Raw genomic sequence first — 20,726 nt, forward strand, 5'->3', positions numbered from 1 at the left:
GGTTCCTGCTGTCTGGCCCTGGGTTGGATGTCTGCTTTTTTTTCAACCTTGCGGTGAGTCACATGTTAAGAAAGCAAGTTGGTGATGTGTCAAGAGTTCCAGCCTTGAGTATGTGAAGCAGGGCAGCAACACCACCTTGTCCAACCAGGTCCCATTGGTAGGCCTTCGGCTTGTGCCGTTCTAATGCCAAGGTCTTCTACACGGATACGGATTGGCTCGATTTCATCAGCATATTGCCACAAACCTTGGAACAGGACATTTTGCTAGTTTCCCACCAGGCCCCACCCAAGTGTAGGATGTTTAGTTAAAGGCATGAAGCTGTTCACTTTCAGGACGTCGTGTTTCTTGAAACTTGTATTGAATGTAAGGGAGACAACTCTTCAATAGCGTGAGGTCACGGCTTACTTAGCAAAGCTGTCCTCCATGGTCACAGGATGGAAAACTTGTCATTTTGCAGAAACACGTGACTCAGGGTTTCAGGTGCCTTTATTCCAGTCCTGTCCCCTGAAGGGAACTTTCAGCCTCACTAGGATAAGGCTGTTGCTATTTACAGGGCGAGCGTGGAGTATAAACTTCTAAGACAGAAGGAAACCAAGGAGGTGTTGGTGAACCACACATTATCTGGAAGGAAGTCAAAACTCTATTTGCTAACCTCCATCCCTGATTTCAAGCTCTCAGTGTGACGTCATCAGGAGCAGCTCCATCATGGCACCAACTATGCAGGGACACTTCTGTCATTAAGATTAATCCCCCTTCCCGCAGTCCCATATCCACGTTGGCAGTTCTATTGGTGTCATTCTTGGTCAGCTCGTTTAGGCAGTCATGTTGGTGAAACTTTGTGGGTGTAGGTTTTAATGTTACTAGGTGACAAGTCTCACAGAAAACTCCCTGATCCTCCAGTTCTCACAACCTTTCCTGCCCCTCTTCCACACTGATTTCTGAACTGTAGATGTGGGAATGTTTTGTAGACGTGTCCCTCAGGACTAGTCTCCTCAACTCTGTATTTGGATTGGTTGTGGTTTTCTGTGAATTTTCGAGTGCTTGCTCTTGAACTATGGTACAGAATGAAGGAAGATGGTCTTTTTTAAATATTTATTTATTTATTATGTATACAATATCCTGTCTGTATGCCTGCAGGCCAGAAGAGGCACCAGATCTCATTACAGATGGTTGTGAGCCACCATGTGGTTGCTGGGAATTGAACTCAGGACCTTTGGAAGAGCAGGCAATGCTTTTAACCACTGAGCCATCACTCTAGCCCCTGGAAGATGGTCTTTTGAGTTTGCAAAAGAGAAGAAAAAAATACTATCATTGGACCAGTGATCGACCAACTTGCCTATGAAAGAGAGAGCCAGGGGATATCAAGGTGACCTGGAATAGTGACCAGGTCTTTCCACAGTTACAGAGTTTGGCTAAGTCCCCTTTCTGATGGCCTTTCTAAGATTGGAAGGGTGCACGAATTTTCTAGCACTACCATAACAAAGTGCTATAAACTGGGTTTCTAAACAGCAGAAATTAATTGCTGAGCTGCCCCAGAATCCCCTGGTATTTCATTGTTTGAGACTGAAGTGTCGACTGAATTTCTCTTCCCGCCCCCAGACCTTGGAAGAAGGCTCTCATGCACCCTCCTCAGTCTCTGGTGATTTCCTGGCATCTTGGTATTCCTTGGCTTGCACATGGATCCTGGCACCTCTGTCTTTATTTTTGTGCAACATTTTCCCTCTGAGCATGTCTGTGGGCAAACACTATCATTTTAATTAATAACTAAGGATTTTTATCCTTCTTATACTGGCTTAGGGGCCTGACCCGCTCAACATGCCTTCATCTTAACTAATTATTTCTGCAATGACCTGAATCTCAAATAAGGCTATATTCTGAAGTTAAGACTTCAAGAGGACAAATGGGGCACACTATTCAACCCTGTTACAGAGTGACATATGGTCTTATAATTCTGTTCAGATCTTTGGCAGAATTCAACAGTACACGAGAGATTTCTCCATTAGAGAGTGGGGGAGGCTGAATATCCACCTTATAAGATGTCACAAGAAGAAGAGAAAAAGAAGGTGTTAGAAATGTCACTGTCCTGAGTCTTTCAGACAGAACCACATTAATTTTGAAACCTAGGCTTGGGGAGGATGTGTCTCCTAATCTGGGGCCAAAGTTTCCCTGAGAACAGTGGGGCAAGTGGAACAGAGGCTGCCAGGCTGTGACAAGAGAGGATGGGAAGGGGTCTTTCCACTACCTGAACACTTGTCCCAAGGAAGACCAAGGGACTGAAGAGAAGGAATTCTGAAGCCAGAGAAAACAGGGATGAGGTGGCCTAGCATCTGGGTGGAAGAGCCCTAGTGTGGGTTTCCGTATATCTCACAGCTATCTGGGATCCAGGATGCCTAACTCTCCCTCAGCTACGTGAGGACCTTCCTGAATCACCCCACTGCTCTTGTCACTCCTGCCTCCTCAAAAGATGTCCTTTGGCTCAGCTACCTGGATGTCTGTTTCTGTGGCATAGAGATTAAGCAGGACATACAGCTTAGTCACCAGACATCTATAAGACACTGTCACTCCCAGAATGTAAGCTGTTGTCATGCCCTTTCTGTTTACCGTGGGTATTTAAGGTGCTATTTTAGGGTCTTAGTATCTCAGGTTTATGAGACATGGAGTCCCAAGTCATTGATAGCAGCACTCCTCTGCTTGTTAAAATGAAGTCTTGGCCACAGCAGGCCAGCTTGGCTGAGCCATGGCATTTCCCACTACTTTTCTCCCCAAGGCTTGTCAGTGATCATGCTTTAAGTTCAGCGATCCAAAAACAGCTTTTGAAGACGGTCTGGGAATTGATGCTCAAATCACAAATACCGTGGTATTTCAGGTCCCAGCAATCCAGAGAAGAGTCAGCGTACCCCTAATGTGCTCTCTCTGAATTCTTGATCCAAGGGACCCACAACATCTACAGAGGCTGTGTTCATGCCGCGAGGTCTTAGGGTAGTTGACAAAGGGTCAAGCGGTGCATGGGACTGTGGGCATTTCCCAGTGCCATGACCATATTGTACCAAATTTACATCTCATAATGATCCCAATCCCTTGAAGGATTCCACATATGACTGTTCTCTAGGCAACAAAGCAGGACAGGCTGGGTACAATCACTTGCTGATAGGTTCTCAGGTACAAGGGATTGGAATGGGGTCTTGGCCCAAGAGTGCTTTTCTCTGTGAACCTGACTCGCGTCCTGTCTAGGTGACCCCTGCCCTGTAATATGAGGCAGCATCGCTTCGTTAAATATGAAGCTGTGTCTCCCAGTTGCCCTCCCATTGGAGGCTCCAACTTGGTGCCTTTTTTTTGGCTCTGTCCATTGCTGAGCTAGTTCAGGAATCAATGGCCACAAAATTCATTACTCAGACCTCCTACCATAGAAGCACTGGGGCTTTTCTTGGAAGCTGCTGCCCCTGGATCTGCCATCCAGTGTGGGCTGAGACCCTCCCACCCGCAGCTTGTAGGCTGCTTCTGACTTTCCACTGAGCATGTCACAAAGAGGCCAGTGCCGGTCCGTTTCTGGCATGCATGGGTGACTTCCCATGAAGACAACCTGTCAGCTCAGCAGAAACTCCTTCAGAGTAGGATGACAGTCTCAGAGTCTTGTACAAATTTCCTCCTCTGTCCCCATCACACAGGTCAGGCCTTGTTCCTGATTAACCTTTTCTGACGACATTGCTTCTCCCTCACATACGATTGCTTGGAATTCCCTCCCATGCACCTCTTGCATGGCTAAACCCTACTTTCCACAGGATCTAAATGGACCTGCAGAGTTAGAGACCCACTTCAACCACACCCTGCCACTTTGTCACTGTATTGTCACCACTACTTCACCCTCCGTGTCCTATCTCATGTATGGCCTGGAGCCTTGTGGGGACAGGCATTTCTTTACCTTGTTCACACCGTCAGCCATGGCCTGGAGTGTGAGCTCCCGGGGTCCATCAACCGTCTTCCCATTGTCTGTGGGACCCCAGCTGGCACTGTAGATGTCTATCATTTGAGGCATGTGACTGATAGAGGAGGCCTCGATGATGTCTGTCATAAAAGGCTGGTCCAGCATCCGGATACCTGTGCACGGGGTGAACAGAGAACAAGACGTTGGTACCTCAGCTCTCAGAAGACGTGGGGGTGGAGAAAAGCTTGGGTCCTGGGAGGACATGGGGACCTTCATGGAGTCCGAGGGTCAAAATGGTACTCAGATCACCCTACCCACTCCTTTCCAGACCTTACTCATGTCTGTTTTTTTATTGATTTTATTGAGCTCTACATTTTTTTTCTGTTCCCCTACTTCTCTCCCCTCCCCTTCAACCCTCTCCCATGGTCCCCATGCTTCCAATTTACTCAGGAGATCTTGTCTTTTTCTACTTCCCATGTATATTAGATCCACGTATATCTCTCTTATGGTCCTCATTTGTTGTCTAGGTTCTCTGGGATTGTGATTTATAGGCTGGTTTTCTTTGCTTTATGTCTAAAAGCCACTTATGAGTGAGTACATATGATATTTGTCTTTCTGGGTCTGGGTTACCTCTCTCAATATGATGTTTTCTAGACCATTCATTTGCCTGCAAATTTCAAAATGTCATTATTTTTTTCTGCTGTGTAGTACTCCATTGTGTAAATTTACCACAGTTTCCTTATCCATTCTTTGGTCGAGGGGCATTTAACTTGTTTCCAGGTTCTGGCTATGACAAACAATGCTGCTATGAACATAGTTGAGCACATGTCCTTGTGGTACGATTGAGCATCCTTTGGATATATAGCCAAAAGAGGTATTATTGGGTCTTTAGGAAGGTTGTTTCCTAATTTTCTGAGAAATAGCTATACTGATATCCAAAGGGGCTGTACCAGCTTGCACTCCCACCAGCAATGCAGAAGTGTTCCCTTTACCCCACAACTCTCCAGCATAAGTTCTCATCAGTGTTTTTAATCTTGGCCATTCTTACAGGTGTAAGATGGAATCTCAGAGTTGCTTTGATTTGCATTTCTCTGATGGTTAAGGATGTTGAGCATTTCTTTAAGTGTCTTTCAGCCATTTTAGATTCCTCTGTTGAGAGTTCTCTGTTTAGGTCTGTACTCCATTTTTTAAATTGGATTATTTGTTCTTTTGATGATCAATTTCTTGAGTTCTTTGTATATTTTGGATATCAGACCTGTCTGATGTGGGGTTAGTCAAGATCTTTTCCCATTCTGTAGGTTGTTGTTTTGTCTTGTTGACCATGTCCTTTGCTTTACAGAAGTTTTTCCAGTTTCAGGTGGTCCCATTTATTAATTGTTTCTCTCAGTGTCTGTGCTGCTGGGGTTATATTTAGAAAGTGGTCTCCTGTGCCAATGTGTTCAAGTGTACTTCCCGCTTTCTCTTTTATGAGGCTGAGTGCTCACTCATGTCTTACTTGAGTAATTATTTGAAGAAAAGAATTATTCTCCAAACAAAATTTATTTGAATTCTTACTGGGGGGACAAAATGTGAAAGGGCATTCTTACTAAGCCTCTAAGTGGGAACCCAGCCTCCTATGGTGCAGAATTGACCTTTGTTAATGGGGTCAGGTTTCAAGATGCAGCTGGGACTGGAAAGAAGAGAGGGACACTTAGCAAGAAGCCCCATGGTGCAGAGAGCAGGGGATGGGCTGGTACAAGAGGTGAAGAACCATCAGCTCATCACAGCTTGGAAGGAATGTGGCGGAGACAGAGATGGAGCAGGTTAGTATAAATGGTCAGTAATGGGGTGCATGATACACTGGGGTATCTTCGTGAATCTGTTATTCTTTGATGTCTTTTGGGCATCATCTTGCCAGGAGGGAGTAGAGCTTGATGTTCAGGATTGAACTGGGCAAATCAGAGCTGCACACAAGGACACAAGGAGAAAGGAGAAAGAGGACAAACTCACTGATCATATGACCACCTGGCTGACCCCAGGGCCGCTTCTAAGTTAACTCATCAGCAGCCAGTGAGATGAGCCAGCTGAATCTGGTCTATACTGCTATCCGCAAGGCTTTGCCATGTGGGATATGGGATATGCCAGCTGCACCCTAGAGTGTTGGGAAGCTGAGCTGGCTTTACCCATGGGAACCACTGTGATCTGAGTGTGCTTCCTAAAGATTTGTGCTGGCTCCTGGACACTCAGTAGCAATATGAGAGATGCGGGAATTACGTCATTGTGGGAGCACTGTCCTCGGAAGGGATTAATGGGAGCACTGTCCTTGGAAGGGATTAATGGGAGCACTGTCCTCGGAAGGGATTAATGGGAGCATTGTCCTCGGAAGGCATTAATGGGAGCACTATTCTCGGAAGGGATTAATGGGAGCACTGTTCTCGGAAGGGATTAATGTAGTTCACTTGGGACCTTGTGAATGAATTGTTAAAACATGAGCAACACTGAGGCTCCTGTTCTCTGCCTTTTTTTTTTCATTTTTCAAGACAGAGTTTCTCTGTGTAGTTTTGGTGCCTGTCCTGAAACTAGTTCTTGTAGACCAGATTGGCCTTGAACTCACAGAGATCCACCTGCTCTGCCTCCTGAGTGCTGGAATTAAAGGCGTGCGCCACCACTGCGTGGCAAGACTGATGAATTCTTAAGAATGAATGTTTGCGTCTGATGTCATTACCTTCTTTAGCGTATTTTCTTCTCCAACACAAATAAGAGGTTCAGAAGAACAAGCAGTAAAGGCCAAAGATGGCCATTAATCCCTCTGCCTTTGCCTTAACCCCTAAGTCAGGGCACCCATTTATGCCAACTAACGTTCAGTTATGAATTGGAATCTTTTCATTGGGACGAAGCTCATTTGGATTAAGAATTGTTCTGAACTTTTTAGAAGTTGCGTTTTAAGAAAGCTTAAAAGTACATTTCGCCATGGACCTATGTCTACTCTATTTACTTATAAAATGTAGCCTGTGCACAGTGGTGATGCCTGTAATTTTCTTGCTTTAAGGAGAACGCTCATGTGCTTTTGGATTCACTCAGTGCTAAACACCCAGGCCTGGGTTCAATCAGAAGCCAACAACAATTTGACACCGAGACCACTAGGCTACAGGATAAACTAAACAGAAAGTATTTCAAGTGAAATCGTTCCTGCGTTGTAGGTGGCAAAGAAACAGAGAGACCAACATTTTCTTGTTTTAAGGAGAAAGCTCATATGCTTTTGAATTTACCTGGTATTAATGACCCAGGCTTGAGCACTCAACCTCACAAAGAAGAAAGGAGAGGGAAACGTAACAATGGTCAAAGTAGCCCTTGTTGTCCCACCAGCTGCCCGATGGCAGCCCTGCACCTTGGACCCTCTTTCTCTTTATGACTGTGGTTCTGGAGTGTCCCTCCTTCTTCATCCTGTCATGCATACTCTCTGTGCTGAATGGAAATGCAATCGCTGATATGTATCCATTTGACTGCTTCAGCATTGGGAGAGGCAGGGGTGGCCACAGACCGAGAGCTGAGTTCGTTCATATTCTTGGGGCCAGACTCCTGGCATTTCTTTTAATTATGTTAACCTCAGGAGGACCGAGGTGCACATTTATTGAATGAGATGCAGTATTAATTCTGCAAATGACAGTACCATTAGCGACCAAGAAACAGGCTCAGGGTGACCTGAAGGCTTTTTTGGGGGGGGGCAGCATCTCCCCAAAGGCTAGAGATGGCCTTGAGTTTTCAGCAGCGGTAGGCTGACAAACCAGCAAGTCATGTTGCTGGAAAGGTTTTTTTTAATTTTTTTTATTTTTGTACATTTACATATTTATGACTGATAGATTTTAAATTTCAGTTTTTTCCAATCTCCCCCTTTTAGTGTGTACATGTGAGTGTACCTGTGTGTATGCATGATGTCTGCATACATAACAACAAGCCTGGGACACCAGCCTTCATGTTTGAAAACTACTCTTATAGCTAACCTGATCGGAACTCTTCCTCCCTCCTTCCGTGGCTATGTGGAGAAACAGTAGTAACAACTGTGTCCTTAAAAATAGATGCCAGAAACCAGAGAGTGTCCAGTTTTTTAGGTGTCTCTTGAAGGGGACTTCTGAGGGTCATACAAGCCCCTGAGTGGGAAAAAATGAAGACGGGGTTGGCTTCCAGTCATACAGGCTTGCAGTTCCTTCATCAGTAGAGATAGTTTCCTAAGCAGGGACACCAGGTACAAAAGAATCTCACAGTTTAATAAGATGTGGTCGCTAAGTTTGTGTCATATAGAGATGCAATAAATGCAATATAATTGCAGAGTGCGAGCAAAGAGTTTTGCATTGGGCCGGACAGGTAATATGTTGGTTGTTATTATTAGTTTTATAGTTGTCATTATTCAAGTACCCATGGATATTTGGACTGTTAGAGCCTTTCTGGGTACCAATATTTTGAGACCCTAAAAATGAGAACCCAGGAAAAATCACACACTGTATTTTCAACACCTGAACAGCAGGAGATATTGGCAGATGGTCTTACATTCTGTTCTGCCTGGAGGTTCCCAGAGCACTGTGCAAAGAGTCACTAGACGGGCATCTTTGCTACACTCTGGGAAGTTCCCACTGATGTCTGGTACCCAGACATTCCTACAGTATATTTGAGAAGCTAGGAGTGTCTGGAGAAAGCTTCTGATTGCTGGGAACTGATCTGATGTAGGCAAAGTTGCAAAGGTTGATGAATCTGGTATGAGGGCCTCTTTCACCTCCTGGGGTGACACTCCACTGGCTTTGTGCCTTTATGTCCCCAGTCTCTCAATTCTACTGATCTACCCATTCTTTCATGAAGTGATCATTGATATCTTAGTGAGTTTATTCATTGACTCCCTCCCTCCACTTCCTTTTCATTCTTTTCTCATATTCAGAAAATAGGATTTGCATGTAGATTGTGAGCCAGAATCTGATCTGGATTCTGCAGCGCTAATACAAGACCAAGTAGACAGACAGTGCCTTTGTGGAGACTGTGGTCAACAAGGGAAAAGCAGCAATGAAATGGCCATGTGCCACACAGATGACTTTAGGTGTCAACTTGCCTGATGAAGGAATTCCTTGGGAATTGTCAAAGCACCATTTTGGATGTGTCTGTGAGACGGATTCCAGAAGTGACTGATCGAGCCCGAGTGGCATAAAGGGGTAAGATCTGCCCTCAATGGTAGCAGGCGATCCTAGCCATACTTTCTAATTTATATTTTACGAGGTTTTACCTAAGTTGCATTTACCCAGAGATTGACTCGTATGTGTTTGGGAAGTCAGCATACAACACACAATATTCACACGACGGTTAGTGGGTGTTAGCTATTGCACAGACAGTGTTGGGAGTACTGGTTAACTGTAGAAAAACAGTACCATTAGTCAACTTAGCACCACATCTACAGAAGTAGAGTCTAGATGGACTGGTGGCTTTGTGTCCAAGTTTGCACTGAATGAAACAAACGTATCACCAGTTATTTATGACATACTAAGAGTGCTTGACCACCAACAGGAAACATGAGCAAAGTCTATGCACTGAAGAAATGGACAGGCAGGAAGCAAATGAAGAGGCGCTTAATGGTCTCTTTAATCCCCGTCAGAAAATCAATTTTCTATTTCATAATTTCATTAAGTAGCGGAAGTTGGCTTCCTACTCAAGATGCTTCTGATTCAGTCTCTCATATTCTGGGATAACAGGCCTGTGCCACTAAACTGTGACAAGTCTTTTTTTCCCTTCTGTTCAAGACAGTTTGAATCAAAACTCACCAAATGTTCCCACTAGCGTGCCTCCCTAACCTGTCACTGAACATCTCCAGAATGCCACAGACTAGCAATTATCTTAGTTGGACACCAGGTGGCGCTTTAGCTCTCCATTGCATAGGAAGTTCTGAAGGAAAATTCTCTGGAAGAGTTAGGTTCATTTTTAACGAAATACACACACACACACACACACACTCACACACACACAACAGTGTTTAGGACTGTCATCCTGATTGAGTAAAATATTTTCCCCTCTCAAATTTGTCCTCCTAGGATTATCATGCCATGCTGGTTGTTGTAGTTCATAATAATATCTGTTGAGGTTATGTAGGCTCTGAGAATCAAGCTCGGGTCCTTGTACTTAAAAGGCAAGCACTTTGTCAATGGAAAGTCTCCAGCCCTCCAGATATATTCTTTTGTGAAATTCTGCACCCAATTTCAGGCAGGTGTTTCTGCAAGCACTCTGGGGGTTGTAGCGTTCCATTTGCTTTGTTTAGGCCCCTAGATACGCAGGTGTCAGCACAAAGTAGGCTTAGGGTCCAATAGGCTGCTAGGAAAGAAATTATCAAGAAAATTGTTAAAAAGAAAGGGAAACAAGAGTAGGTGACTCAGCTTTGACTGAATTAAAAACCAGTTTGACCCAAAACTTAGAACAATCAGAAAACATTCCGTTCTCAGGCATCTTGTTGAAAACTTCTGAGTCTGTCTGGTTGCTTTTCTCTCTAAATCTCCATTGACTTTCTGCTCCCATTCCTAAAACCCTTGTAAAGAGAAAAGTATAAAGTATTGGATGCAGTGAGCCTTCAAAAAGGTTCCTTAGCATGGATCATGTCTTCTTAAAGAAGTTTCTATCCTAATACATGAACTGGCTTTGTGGGAGCCTAGCCTGTTTGGATGTTCACCTTCCTGGACCTAGATAGAAGTGGGAGGCCCTTGGACTTCCCGCAGGGCAGGGAATTTGGACTGCTCTTCAGTATTGAGAGGGAGGGGGAATGGAGTGGGGGGAGGGGAAGAGGAATGGGGAGAGAGAGAGGGGAGTGGGGGGAGGGGGCAATGTGTGGGAGGAGGGGGAGGGAAATGGGAAACGGGGAGGAGGCGGAAATTTTAATTAAAAAAGAATAAATAAATAAAAAAAAGAAGTGATGGATGATATAAACCAGTTTCCAGGCCACCAGCATCTTTATAAACAGCCCTCACACACCTCCGTATGCTCTGTAGTCTGTATGTGATTCTCATTAAAGTGCTAGTGACATTGGCACAATACTTTAGAGTAGCGACTTTGCATTAATATCAAGTTGAATACCAGAAATGATCGTTTTCGCTGTCAGAAAACAAGACTGTGGTTACTGTTGGGTAGGTGTGGGCAACACCTGGGGACAGGGTCATGAGGAGGAGGGCTTTGGGGTCTGGTTGGATTTTGTTGGTTTCATGGAAGTTACATTTATGAAAATCCGTTCACTTGAGTGATGTGCTTGTGATATGCCTATTTTTTTTGCATCGCATGCTTAGGGATATTGAAAGCACGTTGTGTACAGGTGAAAATGTAATGTCTTCCCTATGCTCACTCCACCTGTGGGTCTCAGAGACTCTGACCAGGGGGATAATTTACTGGGCACTGCAAGAATGGAGATCAGGATGTGACAGCTCCCAGGGCAGACTGCCCAGCACGGTGCCTGTCTCTGGCAGGGCTGGCTCACCTGCCACCTTGGAGTTGTATGCCACACCGACTCCACAGATATTGTTGCTGGCTGCTGCGGAAACTTCTCCTGCACACCTGGTTCCATGGCTGTGGGGAAAACAGACACAAGCCGGACAAATGGTTACACATTTGTAGGGAATTTCTTTTTTTTAAAATTAATTAATTAATTTAATTATTAAAGATTTCTGCCTCTTCCCCGCCACCACCTCCCATTCCCCCCCTCCCCCAATCAAGTCTTCCTCCCTCCTCAGCCCAAAGAGCAAGCAGGTTTCCCTGCCCTGTGGGAGGTCCAAGGACCACCCACCTCCATCCAGGTCTAGTAATGTGAGCATCCAAACTACCTAGGCTCCCACAAAGCCATTACATGCAATAGGATCAAAACCCAGTGCCATTGTTCTTCAGTTCTCAGTAGTGTAGGGAATTTCTTTATCTTAGTCTTTGAGCTGCAGCCCACCAGTGGTATATCCAATTTTCTATTGTTCCACTCTGAAGGTCCCTTTTATTCTCCCCCACTTTCTCCAGTGACCTTCCTGATCCTAGGTTGTTTCTATTACAAAGAGAACATTGTATTATTAATGTGACAATTCTTCTTTATTTTAAAATTTGAAGTATTTTCCAGTGGAAAGCTCGCAGGTTTCCTTAAAAAATGAAGCACAATATAAAATAGTTGTGTGCTGACTGATGGTTGGTCAGCTTGGGTTCCTTGGAAGGACTAGGACCCATGTGTGGGTAGTTATTTTCAAGGTTGTCTCGGCATACAGAACTGAGATACGGCCTCTCAGTGATGGAGTGATGGTCACTCACTGTCATTGAACTAGCTTTCCGCTTTGACACAGAAAAAAAAAAAAAGCACATTCTCGTAGAGTTTTGGATAAGAAGTTAAATGACCCCTGTTTTCAGGTTAGATATGATCCTAGACATTAAAGAAGACACCAGAAAACTCTTAAGCCAATAAATAAAAATCTAGCCAAGTAGTAGGATGCACAATTAGAATACAAAATCCATTAGCTTTTCTTAGACATCAGCGACAAACACACCAAGAGAGGGAATAGGGAAACAATCCCAACAACAACAGCAACAACACAACAACACAACTACAACAGCAGCAACAACACAACAACACAACTACAACAGTAGCAACAACAAACCAAGCTCTAAGTTAATTTAACCAAGAAGATAGAATTCTGTATTGAAAACTTTAAAAGCCTGAAGAAACAGGGTCTTACTCTTAGGTTCTGGAAGGTAGTCAATAGGATTGGCAATAACCTGTAATTTTTTTTGGGGGGGGGGTTATGTAACTCCATTGGTCAACAGGTCAAAAAGAGGTAGCCCATTCCTGGTACTGGGATTTTATTTGGTAGCATATGGAATCTAGTTGAGGTATTATCCCCCCAATTATAAGTAAACCCCATTTAAACTTTTTATACATATACATGTGAGCTGTACATATTGTTCCATAGGCACTTGCTTGTTCGTGTTTGCAACTGCTTAATTCATAATAGTCAAGAAATGAAATCGGTTTATACGTTCATCAACTGACAGATGGAGAATGAAAATGTGGTACACACACATTATGGGATTCTATTAGGATGAGAGGAAAAATAAAATTATGAAAATTTCAGGTAAATGGATGGCTCTGGAAACAATTATATTGAGTGAGTTAACTCAGACACAGAAAGACAAACACTGCATGTTCTCCTTCATATGTGGTCCCTAGTTTCTAACTTGTAATTTCATGTGCTTAATTGGAGTACCTTTGGGAACCAGGGCATTAGAAAGAGGGTACTGAGAGGGGCTGCCTGAAGAGAGGGTTAGTAGAAAATAGGCAATATAAAAGTAGAGAGGGGGATACTTGGAGTAGGAAGGTTTAAAGGGTTGGACGATAGGGAGACAAAAGGATGGGAGTTAACCAAAATGAAGGGGATACATCACATGTCTCCATTGCCCAAGGCAAACCATCAAGGCAAGAGCATTAATTTATTCTATACCAGGGAAACTGACTTAGGCATCACCAACCCCACCCCAAACATTTTGTAGAATATTGTATTTGTTCATCGTAGCTGGGTATATTTCTTCTCTCTTGAGAAAAGGGTTATTGTCACATGAGGACCATAAGATACCTGTGTGAACATGCACGAAACTAGCTTTCAAAGTAGAGATGATTATATCAATGTACAGATATTTTACAATCTTTATAATCTTCTCCCTAACTCTCAAATTTGTCTTATGTCTCTTTCTTTAGCTGAAGAGGAAACATTTATGAAGATGAAACATTGTGAAGATGAAGAGGAAACCTTATGAAGTCTAGGTAGAGCACTAGAGACTGTGATGTCATAGCACAAGGACTGTAAATGACTAAGAAAATGGCACTCTGCTGAACGCTACAAAGTTCTGGCAAAGATATAGAGCAAATGCTAAGTTAATATCCGCCTACGAGGTTGGCTCCGTACTCACATGAACACAAGAGTTTGATTAGGTCTTTGAAAATGGTTTGAATGCTATTATCCAGGAGGTGACTTAAAAATGAGCCCATAAAGACATAAGAAAAAGATGTTCGTCTCTTCCTAAGATGCTAAGCATCACCGGGGTAAAGTATAAGTTTACATCAGTGTGGCAGGAGCAAACCAGGGAGGGACATTTCCCTCATGTGCTCTTTCATGACCTGTTGCATAGGGCTCTTTAAAATGAAATATGACATCCAAGAAGGAAAAGAAACCCAACCCACTGTCTTTCATATTTGAAGTTTTAACTATGTTATCCATCAAATTAGCTCCCACAGATATGAATGGTTCTCAGCCTACATCTGTCCTCCCTCTCCCTTGACTTGGGCTGTTTGAGTAACAAATGTCTTCTCTCTTCTTGAATTTATAGTAAACTTGCCAGGAACTGTGTCTCATCCAGAATCTCTTCCTCTCTAGGTATTGATAGAATGTGCAGCACCCTCCCTACCCCATAAATATTGCCGCTGACAGGGATGACATTTCTGTGACCAGCGCCTGTCAAAGACATGCTATGCAAGAGGGGTTTTTATGGACAGCAGCACAGTAATGGAATATAGATCCACAGCGCATCACCAGACACTCTCTTAAAGCTGAGTGAGGTATAATGGTTCCGACCAACTGTGCGCTGCAAACCTTGCGAATAGCAGGCAGCTCTAAAAATGGACAGATGTCAAGGCCACTCAACAGGGTGCCTGAAAAGGTAGGCTACCCATCCATCAACCAGCTAATCAGTGTTGACTGAATGCCAGCCAGGAAAAGAACTGCTGTTAGGTCTTGAGGCCTCCCAGCAAATAAATTCTATCTGTTCTGCACATTATTGATGCCCACTAAATGTCTAATATTTTCTACCTTTTTTTGGTAATTTGGGTTATTATTATTTTGTTGGTCCAAATGTCATTCTCTGATTGCAAGTTAGAAGAAAAGAATACTTTGCAAAACTTTCCACCGTGTTTCATGTATATCCCTGGAGCTCCATACTGCATAGAGTTATTGAATGGTCCACAACGGGATGAATATACTACAAAAGGCAGTCAAGCATAGGGCAGGACGTTCTCCCTTATTGAAAGTAGTGCTGCATATGTATGAAGCTTGTTTTCATAAACAGTTCTCAAATATATTCTATCAGAAATGTGCACTAGGAGGAAAATGGATTAATCAGTAAGAACAGGCTGTGATAGCATGCTTTAACATGGCTGGGAAAACCCAGGAGGCACATGCTGCTATTGGATGTAGTTTCCCATCCAAGGAGTACATTTTAGCTGCTTGCTTGAGGGTCCTTTGTTGTATTTTCTTCTTTCCCCAGTAATGGGTTCTTGGAATAGATGGCTCCTGTCACTGCTGATTCCTGTGCAGCAATTGCTCCTGGGATCTAACTAGCCTCTGCGGCAGGCAGCATGATGGAATCAATAGCAGCATGCTCCTTCTGGGCCCGCAGCGGGCAGCTGTGTTGGAGATGTGGAGCATGCTGTGGTGAGAATTGCTTAAGGGACCAAAGAGCGGTGACACACCAGAGTTGATGCCCATGTCCAGAAAAAGACACCCAGAGAGGCAATGGCATGTCCCTGCAATGGTACAGCTGGCATGAGGCTTTGGTGGAACAACAGCAGATCTTGGCTGAGCTCAAGGCTCCCGCCTCTCTGGGTGACAGCATTTTTTTTGAGTTCAATGGGATAGGGACTCTCATAAGTGACCCTGACTCAGTTTCTCACCCAGGCACACAGTCTGTCCTCTTCTTTCTCTTAGCAGCCCGTCTCTCCTCCTCCGTGAACCCTTTTTAGGATACTGCTCCATGCACTACCTCTTCCATCTAGACCAGATGTCCAGGGAGCTCCTTGAATGCATTCTGTATATGTATGTCTTCCTTTCATCGTCTTTACTCCCATGTCCAACTCTACCTAGGATTTTCATTTAAGTCTTGGACCAATGAGCCCCTCTCTGGCACCAGAATTTGCCTCTACTATTGTGTGATCTTGTATAAATGATGTTAGCTCCATGTTTAAGGATCATCCTGGTAATTCAGAGACTTAATGGTAATTAACTAAGTTAACACATGTAAAACATTAAGACTGCTTTAGAGATAGTAAGGTTAGTTCAATGTATGTCAGCTTGTTGTGTAAAGTTAGTCTTGAATCCAGCCAGCGTTGTGGTGATTCAAGCATGGGCTTCCTCCTCATGTAATGTGGTAAGCTCCTCAGAAGTTTGCTGAGCAAAATTAAAGCTTTTACAAACTCAACTCCCAGGTCTGTTCTGCTGTAGGAAGTCTTACAACTAGTGGTTACCTGCCCACTGGGGTGTGGCCTCTTTATATATATATATATATATATATATATATATATATATATATACACATATATATATGTGTGTGTGTGTGTGTGTGTGTGTATGTATGCCGATGTAGCATATGCATCCAGCCTCTTTTCCGGCCTCTCTGTTCCGGTTGTGGGATTCATTTTCTGATCTCCGTTCAAACAGAGGATTCTGATTTGTGAGTCTACCCCTAAATAAATAACCATTTATTTCTCAATTCTGAGCTACAGTGGGATTTCTTTTAAGCGTCCATCCACACTGTTCATTGCCTATTTCTGTACCTACTGCATTTTAAGTTTATTTCTCAGATAATGCTATGGTTGGGACAGAAAATGTGTGTTGAAGGCTTGTTTGCCAGCTGACGGCAATTGTTTTTCAGGCTGGGGTGGGATTAAAGAAACCGGGAGGTGAGGTCTAGTTGGAGGAGGTAGTGCTTACACATGGGGGTTAGGTTTGCCCTGGCTTTTTCTTATCTCGGCTTCCCAACAGCCATAAGGAAAGCTGCTTCTGTCCAGCTAAACTCCTGCCCCCATGATATTCTGCCTCTCCTGGGGTCCATGGACCGAAGTCTCCACACCTGTGAGCCCAAATAAAACTTTCCAACTTTTAAATGGTCTCTCTTGGCTATTGGACCTAATGACAAAAGTCTGATATATACTGGACTAGAAAAGGAGTAAACCAAGCAAACGCTATTTCCAGCTCTCAGCTGTGACAGCAATTAACTCATGACCAGCCTCATTTCCTCAATACCCCAACTGGTTCTCCACCTCCTGCCCCAGGTTATAGTAAGCAGTACTGAAGACTGTACCGGACACATTGCTCTTTAATTCTGCAGGGAACTTTTAGTAACATAGCCTACACATGGAGGAAAGGCACCCTTTGACATTCTCATCATGTCAAGCAGGTGCCAACGTTTTGGGCCAAGGCTCTCCTGATGTGGCAAACTTGAATCTTATCTTTCCACCTGCATCCAATCAATTACAATTCCTGCTATGTTTGCAAGACTGTAAGTGGAGTTGGGAAGAACCCAATCTTTGCAGCATAAGTTGTAGTGGAGGAAAGTTTTTGAAATGACTTGGCAGTTGGGAAAAAAGTTATTTATTGATCGGAATGGATGGACACTTTGTCTTGAGTCATTGACTTCCTAGGACACAGGCAGTTTGCTTGCCTGACTCACTAGGATTGTGTCTTTGGTAAACTTGTCACTTGGGAATTCTTACCGCTGACAGTGATGGATTTTTGTTACACTAAACACTAATCAGCTTTAATTAGAGGCTCTTAGTCTGTTTAAAATGGAACTTTCAAGAACAAGCTTGCATATGAAAATATTTAAGAGATAAGGCATTTTTATAGAGTTTTTTTTGTTAATATTCCTACAAGTATCACACAAGAAGGGTTAGCTTGGAGGAGACTGAGTTTATATTCAGGAAAACCTCATCTATCTGCTTGGGTCAGTTTACCAACACCTAATACCTCTTAGCTACAGAGAGATAGCACGTGGTCTGCTCTTAGCTACAGAGAGATAGCATGTGGTCTGCTTCATGTCATGCCACAGCTCTTTATCATGCTCACGAGAGGACCAGGAGTTGGTCAATGCTGAGGCCAGACCCAGTTTGCCCCAGCCTTCCAGATTCCCTGCTAGTTATGTATAAACTTTTGCTTACGGACATTGTCTGGTAACTTTATATCCTTGGGTCTAAAAGGGCTCTCTGATAAGGTGCTAGGATGCAGGGTTATATGTCATGGGAATAAGAAAGACTTCATGACCAGAACTCTCAGATCTCATTAGATACATTCTCACCTTACAAAGACGCCCCTCCAAGCACTGCATGGTCATATTCCGGCTGCAAGGACTTGGCAGAGAGTGAATTACGCTACTGCACACCAGTAACCATCTCTTAAAACTGTTATATGATTGAATTTAATTCTTGTCTTTATTCTCTCTGCATTTCTCAAGTTGTTTAGCCCCCACACCCATGTTCCCTGGCTTGGTAGGAAGCTGACCTAAGACACCTGCTTCACTGACGATCTGCCCTGGCCACTTCTGGATGTCACACTTCTTGAGTAAAAAAATGATGCCTATAAAAATGGTGCACATCCGAAATCCCAGCACTCAGGAGACTGAGGTAAGAGGCCTGTTGAAAGTTCAAGGTCAGCTTGGAATACACAGTAAGTTTGAGGTCAACCTGGATTACAAATCATGACCCTACTTCAAACCAAAACCAAAAGGGAAATAAAGAATGACCTATTATCAGTTTTGACTAAACCCAGGTTTTTTTTTTTTTTTTTTTTTTTTTTTTGACAGGGTTTCTCAGTAGCTATGGAGCCAGTCCTGGAACTCGCTCTGTAGACCAGGCTGGCCTCGAACTCACAGAGATCTGCTCGCCTCTGCCTCCAGAGTGCTGGGATTAAAGGCGTGTGCCACCACTGTCTAGATGAGTCAGGGAAGTCATCCATCCTTTTTCAACCTTTTCCCTGTCACTAAACTGAAGGAGATAACTTCTGTTTATCTATAGCTTAGGTTGCCACAAGAAGCAAGAGCAACGGGAAAGGGTTCTGTGCATGGTGCGCTTCGATGCTGTGACTTGAAATTCATATACTTTTATGATCTTCACTCAAAGGCAGGGGTAATATGGAAGCAGCAGCTTTATTTATGATTTAATTTACTTTAAAATTTAAAATAGTTTATTTTTAACTGATACATAAAATGTGCATATTAATGTTAGCATGCAACATTCCCATATATCATATTTAGATTGGGTTTATCATCTCTGTCTCTTCAAACATTTAACCATTTCACTTTGATGAGGATACTTAAGTTCAAGCTCTAGCTTTCTGAAATACGTAGACACCACCGTCATCTATAGTCACCCTTCTCCGGTAACTCTTACTCATCTCTAACTGTGACTAAGTTCAACCTTTCCCCACGCACCGGGTTTGAAACTTAAAGCATTTTTGGAGTAATCCAGACACCCAAATTTCTGAATATTTCTCATATGCAGGCCACCATTTAAGCAAGATATTTACTTGAAGAAAGAAGAAGCCACATTTTGTGGTCAGTAGCAAAATAGGATGGAGAAAAATGCTACCTTCAGATGGATCATATTTCAAACCTCTGTCAGTTATACCTTTGTGGAAAGAACTACCTGAGCTGTTATGAGGCCATAGCAGGAAATTTTTTTAAAAAATATGTCAACACTGAACCACTGACAAAATTTTTAATGGAATGGAGCCAGGTATGAGGGTGCATGCCTTTAATCCCAGCAGTAGGGAGGCAGAGGCAGGTAGATCTCAGTGAGGTTGAGGCCAGCCTGGTCTACATAGTGAGTTATAGGCTAGCCAGAGTTATATAGTGAGTCCCCTGTCAAACAAAACAAAACAAAATAAAAAAAAAAGTTTCTCTGGAATAGCTTTAATAGGACAAGTTAACTCTTTTAAATTACTGTAGTAAATTGCAAAAAGTTTTCTTCTTGCTGTTTTCTTATCCATAATAGGTTACATTGACAAACCATTTCTAGTTCAATGGAACAAGATGATAATCAAATGATAATTCTTGAGGGCCACTGTAATACTAAAAATCCCAGGATCTAGAAATGAAGCCACTATGAAGAAGAACATACATAACATCATACAATGTTGGTATGATTTGGCTGGTGATGCTCAATCCGTAAACAAAACAGAGCAAAATCAACCCCAAAGGCTAACAGTAAAGATGTTCTCAAGGCTCAGCTTACCTGTTGAACCAGTCATCTGTATATCGTGGGTAGGGATAGGGATCGTTGCTGCTGAAGTCATAACTTGCGTCAGAGTTCTGAAAAACACAAGGGATCTCAGGTCAGTAAATCTGTAAACACATAAAGGGGGCTGGTGCCTTAAACACACCATCCTGGATTTGTGTCTTTTCCTGGGAGGGTTTTGCCAAGGCTCTGCAGTTTTGCCTTTTGCACATATTTTTATTTATTATATATATTTTATTTTCATATATTGCAATCTGTGAGTGCCAGCCCTTGCAAAATTGTGACAGACTTACGTGTGTCCTTAGAGCCTGTGACTCCTATTTTAAGCCTTCAAGGACTCAGCAAATGCGAGTCCAGGGTTCTCCAGGACAACTTCATTTTAAGTTGGGGTACCTCCTGTGTGTTAGCAGGCTCCACCTAGAATCCAGGGCTTGTGCTATGCTTCTTTGGTGCTTTCATTCACTGATGGCCAGAACATTCTAGTTCTTGTGTCCTAAGTGAGACAGCTGTTAGCAGTTAGTTCCTGCTTTATGTGGAAGGCTCACGCTCATATGGCTATTTCACATGGCCTACTTATGGCCTGCCTCCTTTCCCGGAATATGTGCTAACTTTGTGTCCATGTCTCCTCCTGTGTCTACAACTAATCTCATTTATTGTCTTTGTAAATGCCATGGAGAGTTTAATGTGTGTCAGAGACTTAGATGAGGATAACAGCACAGGGCTGGCATCCCTTCTCTTATGCATCTTAGAGCTTAATTGGAAGAACAATCAACCAAACGACTGAACTAA

The 20,726-nt window shown here is 43.3% G+C and overlaps 1 protein-coding gene across 1 annotated transcript in view; it reads right to left on the reverse strand.

Annotated features, from left to right (window-relative positions):
- The window catches only part of Pcsk2 (proprotein convertase subtilisin/kexin type 2), a 227,131-nt gene that overhangs the window by 19,192 nt on the left and 187,213 nt on the right, over window positions 1–20,726 (reverse strand). Inside the window, exons 6-8 of the mRNA XM_057781757.1 lie at window positions 19,935–20,011; window positions 11,391–11,479; window positions 3,920–4,095 (exon numbers count right to left, since the gene is read on the reverse strand). Coding sequence (XP_057637740.1) covers window positions 3,920–4,095; window positions 11,391–11,479; window positions 19,935–20,011 — 342 coding nt within the window. The remainder of the gene's footprint in view (window positions 1–3,919; window positions 4,096–11,390; window positions 11,480–19,934; window positions 20,012–20,726) is intronic.

This window comes from Chionomys nivalis, chromosome 9, assembly GCF_950005125.1.
Source record: "Chionomys nivalis chromosome 9, mChiNiv1.1, whole genome shotgun sequence".
NCBI lineage: Eukaryota > Metazoa > Chordata > Mammalia > Rodentia > Cricetidae > Chionomys > Chionomys nivalis.